The sequence below is a fragment of the Babylonia areolata genome, chromosome 18, assembly GCF_041734735.1.
Source record: "Babylonia areolata isolate BAREFJ2019XMU chromosome 18, ASM4173473v1, whole genome shotgun sequence".
Lineage (NCBI taxonomy): Eukaryota > Metazoa > Mollusca > Gastropoda > Neogastropoda > Buccinidae > Babylonia > Babylonia areolata.
In genome coordinates this window covers 2,697,646-2,713,396 of record NC_134893.1, presented here as the reverse complement: position 1 = coordinate 2,713,396, position 15,751 = coordinate 2,697,646, and the positions used below count along the sequence as shown (strand labels likewise).

The 15,751-nt window shown below is 39.0% G+C and overlaps 1 protein-coding gene across 1 annotated transcript; it reads left to right on the top strand.

Moving 5' to 3' along the window:
- The first annotated feature begins 126 nt into the window (after positions 1-126).
- Positions 127-5,882, top strand: LOC143293132 (uncharacterized). Its single transcript, XM_076604047.1, has 6 exons — positions 127-261; positions 1,621-1,896; positions 2,963-3,127; positions 3,797-3,859; positions 4,435-4,516; positions 4,886-5,882. The coding sequence occupies exons 1-6, from the start codon at positions 153-155 to the stop codon at positions 5,568-5,570; spliced, it is 1,380 nt and encodes a 459-aa protein (XP_076460162.1). The 5' UTR covers positions 127-152; the 3' UTR covers positions 5,571-5,882.
- Positions 5,883-15,751: the final 9,869 nt, after the last annotated feature.

Genomic DNA, 15,751 nt, shown 5'->3' with positions numbered 1-15,751 from the left:
GTGTGAAGCCAAGCGAAATGGGTGTGTGGTTTGGATTGCGCGTGCGCTAGGCCCATCGGTATTTCTGTCATCCAATCAGAATGCGTAAGAACGGACATGGGTAAGGCAGCGAAATAGAAAACATTGCAAGGCACCACTAAACGTGCTGAAAAATGCACGCCAAATCACGGAATTCGGCTTTGCAAGGACAAGCCGTGCATGCAGATAAAGGAGGGATGGCATTTACAACATTCCTTCTGATGCTTTCTGTTTGGAAAGTGGGTGAGTTTACTACCCTTTACCCTGTACGGCTTCGTAAGTAGATGCAGACAGAACGTAATATTCACACATGGATATGAGATATAAAAATCAGTCCCATGACTCCGGACGTCTGCCTGCATTTGGAAATCTTCCAGAAATGTTATATTGCCACAGGTTGCGCCAAAAGACAAGAAGATAAACTACATGATTTCTACCGCCTGTCATTCCCACAGCCCTTTATCCCATGCCAGCTGAGCATCACAGACTGGCCTAATTACGCATGATGCCGACATCCCCCTCACCTCCTCAGCCTGCATTGCTGTGGTGGAATCTGCACTATTGATTAGTTTCATCACTGTTGATTATTTACGACGGTTAACATAGACAAGAGGCTTTTTTGGTCAGTATGCTGGTTTGACAACAGGGTGCGTCAGCATTATTGCTTCGGACAGTTCTGCCGAATAATTCAGGCACGCGCGCGCACACACATACACAGACACACGCACAAACCACATAATGAAACATAAAAAAACACTCACACGCACACAAACACATGCATGCACAAACAAACACACACACACACAAACACACACACACACATCCCACCCACGCACATATATTGTTTGAAATAATGAATAATGGTGTGTTTGAAAAGAAATAGCAGTGACTTACAGATTTGACATGGACCCATGAACATTCACTGATTCAGACAAATGGGTCAGTTGATGGCCCCCCCCCCCCCCCCCCCCCTTCCTCGTGACTGGTTGCATTGTTATGTGTTTAGTTTCGGTCTGCTGACAACTAAATAACATCCATGGTTTATCTCCTTGAGCTAAGACTTAATGCCACTATTTCATGATCTGGATTATTGTTTTCTCCAATTGAGCAATAATTGGTGACAAATTGTGGTATTGCTGTGGTTATGTTTCCTGTATATATTCATGTTTCCAGTATATATTTTTAAAGCACATTTCGGGTTTTCATTAAAAAAAAGTAATGTGAAGCATGCATGACCATTTGATGGGTCACTTGAATTAGTTGGAATTTGTTGTTTTTTCACGTGTGTGTGTGTGTGTGTGTGTGAAAAGGTTTTTATAAAGGCTGTTTGATAATTGATGTGCCCTAAAATATGGGGTAATAGAAGTGGAGTCAGAAATAATTAAATTTACAAGTTTGTTTATATCAATTTCTTGTGCACTGTTTTTATTTAAACCAATTAAACACTAAAAGAGCAGCTGCCCGTCTAATATTTATCTCTCAAAACAAAACAGTTTAGAATGTAAATTTATTTAGTGCTTAGCACGTATATATAGTTAGAAAAGTTCATCGGAGGCAATAGGTTCCTCACTGAAAGGCTTATGCCTGTTTTACTTATTTCAGGTGCATCTACAGAAGGTTGCCCTGAAATTGTTCTACGCAGCCAGCATTATGCCAAGGTGCATAATAGTGTCTGCTACCTGTTCGTGGACCAGGAGCAGTACTGGAACGATGCCCGTAGTGCATGCTGGAACATGGGCGGGGAGATGCTGTCTATCAAAGATGAAAGCACCATGCAGTTTATTCGCTCTGTGCTGAACTCGAGACAATTGCGTTGGTTCAGGGAAGGGGTTTGGCTTGGAGCCAGATACGTCAGAGGACGCTGGCGCTGGACAACAGGTGAATACCCCCCCAACCCCCCTGTTTTTTGGGGTTTTTTTTTTGTATTACTATTGTTTAGAATCTGTTTTCATTTCTCTTTTTATGTATAAGAAAAAAAAAAAGCAGGGAGTGCATATCACCTGTTTGTATATACAGTGTGTGTGTGTTCTTATTAAATGAATTGACATATTATTTATAAATGCATATGTAGCTTAAGTGAATGGTGAGGCAGTGTGTAGTGTGGATTTTTATCAGTGAATATTAATGAATATTTGAAATGTTGAATATTGAATGTGTTTTTCTGTGTATGGCATGCAAATATGTTCAGTGTTTTGTAAAATTTACACTGTATATTTTATAATATGGCTGTGTAATACAGCCATATTTAGTAGGTTATATACTTTTTAAACCTCGAACTTTTAAAGCAAATTAGTTTTCCAAATGCAAAGTAATAATTTCATTGGAGTGAAACAATATCCCAAAGCAGATTTATGTGAGCTAACAATTATATTCATACTTGTTACTCAAATTAATGAATTTGAAATTATATTTAAGCTTATAATTTACAATAGATAATTTTTATCCCGCTCAGTTTGGACAGCTGTCAACAGAAGTTCAGAACATTTTGTTACATAAGAAGTTTCAAGGCATCATATATATATATATATATATATATATATATATATATATATATATATATGTACACACACACACACACACATAGATATATATATAGAGAGAGATGTTTGATTAGATTATTTTTCATTACTTTTGTAAATCAACACAAACATAAATCTACTTCAACTGGCCTGTATGATATTTTTCTATTGTTCAGAATATCTAATATTTTCAGTACCTGCTATGCCCAAAAGAAAATGGTTCATTGTTAGTGTTGATCCATGCATTCTGTGATTAATCCGCTTGCCTTGTCAGTGCCACTGTTGAATAAGGAGGTGACTAAAAATAGTGGATGGGTTGGTGTTCTGTAGAGCTTAATATGTATACAGGCTGAAATGTGATGGTACAACGTTTCCAGTTAAAATTTGCTTGGATGGATGCTTTATGCTGTTAATTGGTTGACCAGGGGTGACGTTGGACTATAACAACTGGGCACCTGGTGAGCCCAGCATGTTTCTGGGCATTATCTCTGTGGAGGACTGTGCCTTGATGCGACGAGAGGATAACTGGCGTTGGCATGACTACATTTGTGGCTCCATGAAATTTCATTACAATTATATCTGTGAATTCCGTAAGTAGAGTTTCCGTTTTGAAAACCTATTCACACAAAGTCTTCTAAGTCAGAGTTTGAAAACCAAACGAAAAATCCAAAATGATTTTCATGATGTTACCCCCCCCACCCCCACCCCCCCTCATTAAAAAAGATTCGTTCATTCGTTCTGTACAGGGTCTCTCATCGTTTCTTTCTGTCTCAGTCTCTGTCTCTCTCCCTCTCTCTTTCTGTACAGGGTCTCTCATCCTCTCTCTCCCTCTCTCTCTTTCTATACAGGGTCTCTCCTCTCTCTTCCTCTCTCTCTTTACAGGGTCTCTCATCCTCTCTCTCCCTCTCTCTTTCTGTACAGGGTCTCTCATCCTCTCTTTTTCTGTCTGTGTCGTTTGGAGTGGAAAATTAAAAAAAAACAAAAAACAACCAGACTTTTTTTTTTGACACTTAAGGATGATGGGCACACTTGTTCATATATATATCTCTCTTTCTCTCTCTCTCTCTGTCTGTCTTTGTCTCTCTCTCTCTGTCTCATTTAAAGTTCAGAACATGAGCTGATATTCAGAGGGCATGCATAATGTTCTAATGGTAAGTGGAAATGTTCTTGTTTTTATACTAAAAATAATAATGAAAGTCGCAGTCATTGTGCTATGTACCCCCAAGAAAGTGTAATATTAAATGATTGTGTGGCTTCAGCATTCAACTCTTATGGTCATCATGAAGCGCAGTCCGGGTCCCAGACAAGGGATAATGGAAACTGTAAGTATCCAAAGTAGTTTAACTTCACTATTCTGGACACTGATATAAGTATGCAATTAGTTTGAAGTATTTTTTCTGTTCTAGACTGTAGACATTATTATAAGTTGTTAAAAGTAAGTTTGCTAATCTAGACGCTGTTGTAGCGTTGTCACTATAGGTATTATTGCAGCCAGTTAGTTTTACAGTTTGCCATTGTTTGTTCATTTGAGAACAACATACTGCTGATTAATCTCATTGTTCAGTGATGTAGATAGTATAAAAGCATGTGATGTTCTTATTTGAATAAATATACTGAAGTCATGTGAGTGTATGCAGCATGTATTATTCCATCATAATATTCTTGTGACAGGTTTTGGGATAGCCTGAAACTGCGTTGTTGTGATATACAACTTACAAGGACATTTGGTCATAAAAAGAAATATTGGCCAGACCAGCTTTCTTAAAAAATGAAATTGTCAAATGACTGGGTTGTTTCATATTGAACAATCTTGTAAATTTGTATGCATTAGCGATTGATGACTGATGCCAAACCCTGATGTGTGTGTGTGTGTGTGTGTGTGTGTGTGTGTGTGCAGTGACAATACTGACCATCATTCTGACAAGTGGTGGAATAGTACTCTTGATCTTGCTTCTGGTCTTCCTTGTTGTGCGCCGACGGTGAGTTTGATGTAATTTCCTTGTCCCAGTTCTAATTTATGTGAAGTGGTACCGCAAGACAGACTGATGTTTCATTGAACCTGCATTAAAGAAATTAGATACATGAGACTGAGAAAGAGAGGGGCAGAAAATAAACTAGTACAGTTTTGTTGGTCTCGCTGACTCTGGATAAATGAAGGTAACAAGAACATTTAAGCGGGAGGAGAGCTTCTTGGGTGGGAGTGGGGGACAGAGGAATGGTGGAACTTATTTTTCCCAGTGTGATAAATGTAGATCAATTGATGAAATGTACTTTGAACTGTACCCTTGTTACCTGGGAGTGAAGCCAGAGTGCTTGCTGTCATGATGGCCAGGGCTTTGATGTTTCAGGTACAACTACAAGAAGCTGATCAGTCAGCCAGACGTACACTTCAGTAACCAGAGTTATGACGTGGGCGACCACCAGCCTGCAGCCCTCCCTCCCACTTCCCGTCCCAACCCTACCCCTCTCGTCCACCTGCCCAGTTCGCGTCCATCGAGCAATGTTTACCAGGATCCTTTGGAAATAGCGGCCGCTCTGAAGCCGAACGGCAGCACTGTCGGTCTCCTCAAAGAGTCGGCCCGTCCTGGAGAGTCTGAAACCACTAGCCTTTCCTGCAGTGATGATGATCTGGGAGCATGTGGCGGAGCAACTTCTCAGCAAGGGGGCGTGCAGGCAGCGGCCTACGTACTCCCATCATCTGCAGGGAAGGAACGGAATCAGTCTCCAGAGAACCTGCGCAGCATGTCAGACACTTTAAAAATGCGAGCAAGTCGCAGTCAGAATGATTACGTGCACATGAACGGGAGCCCTCTTTCATCGGCACAGAATGGTTATGTGGTGAAACCTGTCAGCAGGATGACGGAGGAAAAGGAAAAAGGTAACGGCAAGAATGGTCATGGGGGTGTTGGTGGTGGCGGTTGTGGTGGCCAGCATGAAGCAGCCAATGGAAAAGTACCTACAGCAGTCTCAGGCCACTATGATGATACGCCCACCTTGAGAGGTAGTGAGAACTTATATGAAGACTTCCTTTGAACTGGTGAGAGCAGTCTGTCAGTCGTTTGCCTTCTATTGAGAAATCTGCTTTGAAAGCAGTTACCTTGTGTAGAGACTTCACACATCCCTGAATTATTTTAGAATTCATGTTGTAACATCTTCCTGATTTCCTAATGAGACCAAAGGGCCTCAGTTCAAGATGTGAGTGAAACCTTTATAAGCATGGATGGCCAGCAGATGATACATTTCCCCTCCTTTCCCACTCTTCCCCTAGGTTTTGTAGAAATGGGGAAAGAAAAGTTGTGACAAGGAGTAGTGTTGCAGTTTTTGTTTATGTGTTGATGTACTTAAAAACAGAATAGTTCCCTTTCATGTGGAATCAATGAAAAATGCTAATGCAGACTTCAAATGCTAAGACAGATCCTAATGTATGAAAAACAGTGTCATTCTTTTGCTAATGAGATGCTTTAGAAAAGTCAAAATGTAAATATGTATGATAGTGAAATGTTCTGGTGTTTTCTAAAAAAAACAACAACAAAAACTGATTTTGAGGTGTTACCTGTAGCTGACTGGACTGTCTGTGTATAATCGATACAAATGAAATTTTGCCATCAACTGCCATAAAATCAAAATCTCATTCTGTTGAATTTCTGCTTGCAGGTTTTGTGTGTGTGTTGTTGTTGTTTTTTTTATTATTGGATTTATATCATCGTTTGTTAGTCTTAATTTTCTTGTGAATTTTTGAAATGTTCCCATTTTGTAAGCATTAAAGTTTTACACTGTTGTTTAAAATGATGGATTATTTTGCTGTTTTTGTTTTTTGTTATTGTAGGATATTTTGGGGGGTGTGTGAGGGGGTAGGGAAAGGATGGCAATTAGTTATTTTGTGTGTGTTTTTCACTGTTTTCCCTTGCCGGAATATTTGTTTGGGCAGAATGTAACATGCTGTATAATTTCAAGTGATTCCAGTGGAATTTGATTTTTTTCCTTTTGTTGGGGTTATAAACAGTTTGACATGGTAGAAGACCATTGTGGCATGGATGATGAACAGTTTGACATGGTAGAAGACCATTGTGGCATGGATGATGAACAGTTTGACATGGTAGAAGACCATTGTGGCATGGATGATGAACAGTTTGACATGGTAGAAGACCATTGTGGCATGGATGATGAACAGTTTGACATGGTAGAAGACCATTGTGACATGGATTATGAACAGTTTGACATGGTAGAAGACCATTGTGACATGGATGATGAACAGTTTGACATGGTAGAAGACCATTGTGGCATGGATGATGAACAGTTTGACATGGTAGAAGACCATTGTGGCATGGATGATGAACAGTTTGACATGGTAGAAGACCATTGTGGCATGGATGATGAACAGTTTGACATGGTAGAAGACCATTGTGACATGGATGATGAACAGTTTGACATGGTAGAAGACCATTGTGACATGGATGATGAACAGTTTGACATGGTAGAAGACCATTGTGACATGGATGATGAACAGTTTGACATGGTAGAAGACCATTGTGACATGGATGATGAACAGTTTGACATGGATGATGAACAGTTTGACATGGTAGAAGACCATTGTGACATGGATGTACTGGGGGTGAAAAGGGTGAGAGGATAGGCTACTGAGAAGAATACCTTGTGTATTGTAAAGATTTTGTTTTATTTTCACTGCTGCATTTCTTCTCTGTGTAATGTTATAGATCATATAGTTTTTATCTTGCATGTATTCATCAGAAGTTATGTCTCCTTGCCCCTCAGTGTTGATGGAGATGGGTTTTTTTTTTGGTTTTTTTTGTGGCATTACTCTTGTACATGAGATGTTGTTTGAGGAGCAGCTACTTGTGGTGGGGGTTTTCCTTCGCTGTTGGCAGCTGGGGATAGTGGGCCTGTTGAGTTTCCAGGGGATGAAATGGCAGTTGAACCACTACCTCCCTGTGGAGGTCCTGAATAGGGCTGAGCACATTGTTGCAGTGTTTGCATTTTGTTCGCTTTTTTCTCATCTAGTTTGAACCAGACAGGCCAAGGCTGTTGATATATCATGGTATCAGCCCATTACTTATACAAATTTGCTTGCATTGTCAACAAAGCCAGTGTCATTTACTCCACAGAAATTTACTTTCATAAACTGTCTCACCCTCAGTGTGATCTGTTCCACAATGGAGTTGTGGCCTTGCGGTAGAACGCCTGACTAGGAAATGAGGCTGTCCTAGGTTCTATTCCAGCAAGGACTGGGATTTTTACGTATGTGGTGGTCTGGGTGCCAGGCTTTTGGATGAGATGGTAGAGCGAGGCCCTTTGTGCAGCTTGCTCCCAGTGCGCTTAAACCTTTTGCTGCCAGGAAAATAAGATTCCAGTGAAATCTATTTGCCAGGGTTTTTTCACAAAAAATACGGGTATAAATTTTCAAAGAATTATGTGCTCTTTGTTATTGGAGAAAGACCCATAAAAGTATATATTTTCTGAAAGGTAAATGAATAAAGAATACAAAACACATGTTTTCCCATTTTATAGATTTTTAGTGACAGGCTGTTGTTTTGAAATCAGTGTCGTTTTTTTTTTTGTCACATTTTCAATTTGTTCATTACAAACATTAGTCAGGTAATTTGCACTAAAATATATTTTCTGGACAAATGGATATCTGCACACAAAATCATACCAGAACAACCAGAATGAAAATTTTTTTAAAAAGAGATAGATACACGATGCATTGTGACTACTCCGAGTGATAATATGGATGTGAGACCACGCCCCCTCAGTCTCCACCCCCCTCCTCTTCACCCCTCTCACACAGTCACTTTATCTGTCATTGGGGCAGCGAAGCGTACATGCTTGCGATGATGAGTTATCTCGTCATATAGGCAGCCTAGGGGTTAAAGGAACATGGCTGCAAGAGATATGTCTTTGACAAAATTCTGTGGAAAAACCCACTAATAGGTAAACAAATGTGGCTGCATACAAAAACGAAAAAAAAAAAGGGAAAAGGGATGACACTGGATTATGGTGAATCCGTGATGCTATGTCCACAGGGAAGGATAGCCCAAATTACACTGGTTTATTGCGAATCCGTGATGCTATGTCCACAGGGAAGGATAGCCCAAATTACACTGATTTATTGCGAATCCGTGATGCTATGTCCACAGGGAAGGATAGCCCAAATTACACTGGTTTATTGCGAATCCGTGATGCTATGTCCACAGGGAAGGATAGCCCAAATTACACTGATTTATTGCGAATCCGTGATGCAATGTCCACAGGGAAGGATAGCCCAAATTTCTTGAACGGAAATTGGTTACTGAAATCTATTACAGACAATGTCATGATTTTTGATTGTGGTGGTGGTTTTTCTGCCAGGTTACTGGGACAATGGGTTGTCTATTTGTAGTTGTTTTTTGCACTGTAGGTTCTGTATTGTTGCTTCTTTTTTTTTTTATTGATGATGAAGGAGGAGGGAGTCCCCCGTGGGGATGCTGGGGATCTTTCAGTATAAATAGCATCCCCGCCTTCTGGAAATTCTGTGCTAGAAATTTCCTCTTTTCTGTCACTCTCTTTGTTTCTGCCTTTTTTCTATATTCACTGTTGTCTCCTTTTTCAGCCTTCCCAGTCCATTCCCATTTCTTTGTTCAAGCAAGCCTTGACACTTTTTTTCTCTTTTCTGCAGTCTGTGATGTACTGTCTGTGCTGTTTTGCTCTGGCGATTAGGTAGTGAGATGTAAATACTGGGATGGGCACTAGCTGCCCATTCTGTAGTGTTATTTGCCTATATGGCCTTTTTGGTGTATTTTTGTTTGGCTTTGAAGTATTGTTGTTTTTCCTTTTTGACAATTTTTTGTAATCAGGCGATGATAAATAAAGTGGAAGGGCTGGCGTCCTCAGCATGGCCTTGTCTTATTTGCCATAAGGAGCTAAATGGTTGGGATACTGTGTCATGAACCGTTTTGAGGGTTTGTCTTAGTGGGTTTTTTTGTAGATATGACAGTTTTGTGTTGACGAGGTTGAACATTTGTATGGTTTGACAGTCCTGAGGTGGCCCTGTGTGGTCGGTTGACTATAAGCAACAAGAATAAGGAGGGTGATGACGATGATGATGATGGTGCTTTGGATGTCTTTTTAAGTTTGTATGTATATATTATACATATATATAGAGAGAGACACATCCACACAATCACATACGCACAGAGTGTATTTGTTGTTCATTGTGACTTTCAGGCTGGTAAGCATTTTTGAGCCATGTAAAAGTTATCATCTTCAGTGTATTTCATTAAATGTTGAATGGTTTGTTGGTTATTTAGTGCATGTCTTCAAGTATGGTCTGATATGGCCCTGTGTGGTCAGCTGAGCTGTGAGCGAAATTCTCAAGTCAGAAAAAGAGGTTTTGTTTTAGTGATTGGTTTAATTTTGGGATGATGGTGATGTGAACTTTTTTTGTGACCACACCACCCTGTTGAAAAAGCAACCTTTGCACATCATATTTGTACTGCCTGAGTTTGTCCCTTGGTTTCCTAGTCTTTAAAACTTGACAAGCTTAAGATGGACTTGTTGTTGTGCATTTTATTGGGAATTATTTGCATTAGTATTATTGATTCATATTAGCATATGTGTTCAGTCAGAGGCCAAACTCTGTGCTCTTAAAAAATGTAGTCATTCGCACAGTGGGTTGGCTGCCTGAGTAGAGCTGACTTAGAGCTGACTTTGGGCATTCATCATGTTTCCTGTGTAATTTAGTCCGGATTCAGTCATACACACACACACTCACACACACACACACACATATATATATGTTAGAGTGGATTTTTGCTAAGTGCAACTCTGTTTTCTTTGAGCCCATGATGGTCTCCATGCTGAGACTGTATCTGTGTAACTTGTGTACTTTTAGTGACTTGGGGACTTTGTGAAACATTAGCTGCTGCTCTGACTTCTTTGTTCTGATCTTTACCTTGATTGATCGGATACCTAACAAGATTTGGATTCCAGTACCTTGATTGATCGGATACCTAACAAGATTTGGATTTCAGTACCTTGATTGATCGGATACCTAACAAGATTTGGATTCCAGTACCTTGATTGATCGGATACCTAACAAGATTTGGATTCCAGTACCTTGATTGATCGGATACCTAACAAGATTTGGATTCCAGTACCTTGATTGATTGGATACCTAACAAGATTTGGATTCCAGTACCTTGATTGATTGGATACCTAACAAGATTTGGATTCCAGTACCTTGATTGATTGGATACCTAACAAGATTTGGATTCCAGTACCTTGATTGATTGGATACCTAACAAGATTTGGATTCCAGTACCTTGATTGATTGGATACCTAACAAGATTTGGATTCCAGTACCTTGATTGATTGGATACCTAACAAGATTTGGATTCCAGTTTAAGAACTAACCATTTTTTAGATTTTTTTTTTTTCATTCTTTCTCTCCTTTAATTTTTTTTTTTAACACCAGTAAGTTTTGATTAATTCTAAGAATTGAACTGAAAAGAATAATGGGGTGTTATATACCTTAGCAGACTAAATCAGTAAATGAACTAATTTCTCATCAGTGTACACAGAAAGGAAGGGAGTTTAACCAGTTTGTAATTTTGTGATGTGTACACTGTTTGCACTATTAGGAGTTTTAAGTTGGAATATGCTTGCTTGATTTTTTTAAGATGGTAATATAACAACATGACACATTGACATACTGTAATAGATACAGATGACAATCAGTAGATATACATTATGTATAAAAGTATTATTTTTGAAATAAGGTATAGCATTGTAGGAGTCTAGCCCCGACAACATGACACATTGACATACCGTAATAGATACAGATGACAATCAGTAGATATACATTATGTATAAAAGTATTATTTTTGAAATAAGGTATAGCATTGTAGGAGTCTAGCCCCGACAACATGACACATTGACATACTGTAATAGATACAGATGACAATCAGTAGATATACATTATGTATAAAAGTATTATTTTTGAAATAAGGTATAGCATTGTAGGAGTCTAGCCCCGACAACATGACACATTGACATACTGTAATAGATACAGATGACAATCAGTAGATATACATTATGTATAAAAGTATTATTTTTGAAATAAGGTATAGCATTGTAGGAGTCGAGCTCTGTAGGCATGCAGAACACAGATACAAAGGGAGGTTACTAGACTTTCAGTTTCTCTGCATAATCAAGGTAGTAGTTTGCACAGGACAGGAATCAGACCCCTGTTGGAGTCTGCACAAGGGGATCACAGTAAGTATTTTAGATGAAACATGATTTTTGGAAAGGCAGTTTCCTTTTTATCCTGCTTTCCTTCTCTCACCCTCCCTAACCCACTTTTTCTTTCTATCTCTTCATTCTTTCTCTATCTTCTGCTGCTCCAGGCCATTCACCTGTAGTCTATTTACTCTACAGTTCCTACTCTGTGTCTCCAAGGACTTATTGATTGGGCATTTTAATTTCTGTGCTAGCGGAATGGCTGACGTCTTCGACATGGCCTGATCTTATTTGCCCCAAGAAGCTAAATGCTTAAGATAATGTGTCATGAACTGTGTTTTGTAGGTACATATTCATTTTGTTGTTTTTTGTGTATGTGACAGTTTTGTGTTTGATGTGGTTGGACATTTGTGTAGTTGGGCGGTCCTGGTATGGCCCTGTGCGGTTGGTCGGTCGGCTGGACTATAAGTAACAATAATGATAACGGGCAATTTAATGTTGATGTATTGATGTATTTTGGGGGGTCACCAGAAAAGGTGAACAGCCTGTTGGCTTTTAAAAATTGTTTAGCTGTATATGTATTTTTGTATATTCTTTGTCATATAACTGTGTGACTTTTCATACATTTTTTTGTTTGAATCCTATAGTGTGAGACTTGTGGCAGAATGGCCTCGTACCAGAGACTTACTGTGGGTTTAGTTACTGAACTGTGATTTTAATTGGTGCCAGTTTTCTCTCGGTTGTTTTTTTTTTTTTTTTTTTTCTTTCTTATTTTTTTTTAGGTTAAACAGAATTTTTGTTTGACAGTTGATGTAGTTTTGGTTCTTTGTTGTAGTTTGGTGTTCCAGTCACAGTGTGGTGAGCTTTAAAGTCAGATAGGACTGTACTGAAATCTGTTCGCAATCTGTGATAGCCTTGCCAGGCTGTGTAACTTGCCATGATCAGGTAAAGGAATGGTAGATGCTGGGAAGAACACTGTCTGTCACTCCTGCAGTGTTGTATGCCAGTTGGACTATATTGGCCAGTGTATTTTGTTTACTAGCTGTATGTTTTGTCCTCTTTTGTATCTTAACGTAAAACTGGTTTGTGTGTGTGTGTGTGCCGTGGAAGCTGCAATACGTAGCCTAGAAATGAGTGTGTGGTGCCAGGTGGGGAGGGGGGTGGGGGGTGGGGTGCAGGGTAGTATGTGTGTTGAGGCTCATGTATGTTTATGTGTATTTGATTGTACTGTCATATCTGTGAAACTGCATGTTTGTTGCATATCTGTTATGCGTGTGTGTGTGTGTGTGTGTGTGTGTGAATGTGTGTCTGCATGTTTTACATTTATTTGCTTATTTATCATCATTGTTGTCTTTTTTTGTCTTTTTTGTGTGTGTGTGTGCTTTTTTTGTTTTTTGTTGTTGTTTTTTTGTTGTTTGTTTTTTGTGCGCTTCGAGTTGACTTCATCAAGATTTTGCACCTTATAAATATTATTATTATTAGTAGTAGTAGTATTTTTATGTATTTATCTATTATTTTTTATTTATTTCTTTAGTTTTATTTATTTTATTTTTTCCCTCACAGCCTGTCTAAGCACATTGCGTTATGCTGCTGGTCAGGCATCTGCTTGGCAGATGTGGTGTAGCATATATGGATTTGACCAAACGCGGTGACGCCTCCTTGAGCTACTGATACTGATACTGGTTTGATATTATTGACTTACAAAAGCAATGGACTCCCCCTGTGGTGATGTCAGGGGTCTTCCAGTGTGAAAAGCATCCATGCTTCCTGGAAATTCTGTGTTGGAAATTACCTCTTTTTTTATTATTATTCTCTTTGTTTCTGCCTGTTTTTCTTTCTCCACTGTTGTCTCCTTTTTCTGCCTTCCCTGTCCATTCCCCTTTCTTTTTTCCAGCAAGCCCCTGAGGAGCTAAATGGTTAAGATAATGTGTCATAAACTGTATTGTGTGATGTAGATGTATCTAAATGATATGTGTGTGTATATATATATATATATATATATATATATATATATATATATAAAGAGACGTCTTTGTGTTTAACGTGGATGGACACTTATGTAGTTTGGCAGACCTGGCATGACTCATGCGGTCGGCAAGACAATAATAAAGAACAGTTATGGTAACAGTAAGAGGAATGAACAGCTTTTGCCTTGACATGACCCGTGTGGTCGGCTAGACAATAATAAAGAACAGTTATGGTAACAGTAAGAGGAATGAACAGCTTTTGCCTTGACATGACCCGTGTGGTCGGCTAGACAATAATAAAGAACAGTTATGGTAACAGTAAGAGGAATGAACAGCTTTTGCCTTGACATGAACCGTGTGGTCGGCTAGACAATAATAAAGAACAGTTATGGTAACAGTAAGAGGAATGAACAGCTTTTGCCTTGACATGACCTGTGTGGTCGGCAAGACAATAATAAAGAACAGTTATGGTAACAGTAAGAGGAATGAACAGCTTTTGCCTTGACATGACCTGTGTGGTCGGCAAGACAATAATAAAGAACAGTTATGGTAACAGTAAGAGGAATGAACAGCTTTTGCCTTGACATGAACCGTGTGGTCGGCTAGACAATAATAAAGAACAGTTATGGTAACAGTAAGAGGAATGAACAGCTTTTGCCTTCAGCCTGACCTGGACAGTCTCTGTCTTTTAGTTGCCCCATCTTTCAGCCCATCTTGGTAGCATTACCCCTGTGCCAGTTTTCACAAATCTCCCATGGAGGTCAGTAGTTATCATTGTCAGTGAATGCATGTTTTATTTTTATGGAATCCTGTTTTCATCTTGTTTTGATATTTTGATATGTTCTTGCGTTTTGGTTGAAAATGATATGGTTTTTTGTTTTGACTTAAAAATGATCCAGATTCTGCAGTCAGATGGGGTAACATGTAATGATAAGTAGACAAGACTGTGTTAGCAAAGAGTTTGTTGTCCGTTCTTCTACAGCTGCTGTATATGTTAACATGCAGTCCACCACCCACAAGCTGGAACACATCTCTCATATCAAGCCATTTTCAAGTGAAGGGATTTTTTGACACTGAAATGAATTTATGTGTAACAGTAACAGAGCAAAATGAATGGGGTCTTGATGGACATTGACATCGCATTCTATAATTACCAGTTCATGAAGCTGAAAGAAATTTGAATGTGTGTGTACACACATTTTCTGCTGATCATGTCATAACCATCAGTTTCAGAAGCTAAAAAATGCCTGTACATGTGTGTGTGTTTGTGTGTGTACACATGCACACTTTTTTGAAAGTGGTTGGGTGTAGAGAACATGCATCCATGGCTGGGCTTCAACCTAATGCTATAGCATTCCCAAGTTGTAATGTGAGACATTGATGCAGATATTTTTGGAATTTGTTTTGGCAGTGTGTATTGAAAATTATGAACAAAGGCAGAGGATCTGCTCATGTTTGCCCATGTATGGCTTTAAGCATTCCGGATTTGTTTTTTCTTATTTTTTCACAAGTGTATTTTGTCTTTTGTGGATAAATGTTCTTTTTCAGGGTGTGTCAATTTTCTGATATATGCTCACCAATATGATTAGTCCAAAGATATATTATGGTTCAGTTTTGGTGATCTGTTGTGGTTGTTCAGTTCTCCCAAATAGTCTGTTGTGCACTTATAATCCAGGTTTTCAGTGCCCTGAGAAGAAAAGCTAACAACAAAAACCCCGAACTTTATTGTGCATGTTTTTTGTCTTTTTTGAATACACCCACTTTGTGTTCACTTCTCAGTATTTGAAAAATGTTTTGTGAACATGTTGGACAGAGTGGATGTACAGTGTTAAAGAAGTGGAGTGTGTGTATATCCTGTGGTGATTTGATAAACTGAATGTGCTTGTGGAGAAGGTTTGGAAGGGAAAGAGGAGACGGGGAAAGATGTAAACATGGAATCTGATGATATGGTTCTGTTTTTCTTTGTTCAGGACATATTTAAAAGAAAAAAAAAGTTTTCCAGGTTGCATACAC

Bases quoted from the DNA above. Each gene is read 5' to 3' on its own strand.
- LOC143293132 (XM_076604047.1), top strand. From the start codon at position 153: ATGCACGCCAAATCACGGAATTCGGCTTTGCAAGGACAAGCCGTGCAT. The intron at 262-1,620 runs GTGAGTTTACTA...TACTTATTTCAG, and splicing joins GCTTTCTGTTTGGAAAGTGG to GTGCATCTACAGAAGGTTGC. The intron at 3,128-3,796 runs GTAAGTAGAGTT...GTGTGGCTTCAG, and splicing joins CAATTATATCTGTGAATTCC to CATTCAACTCTTATGGTCAT.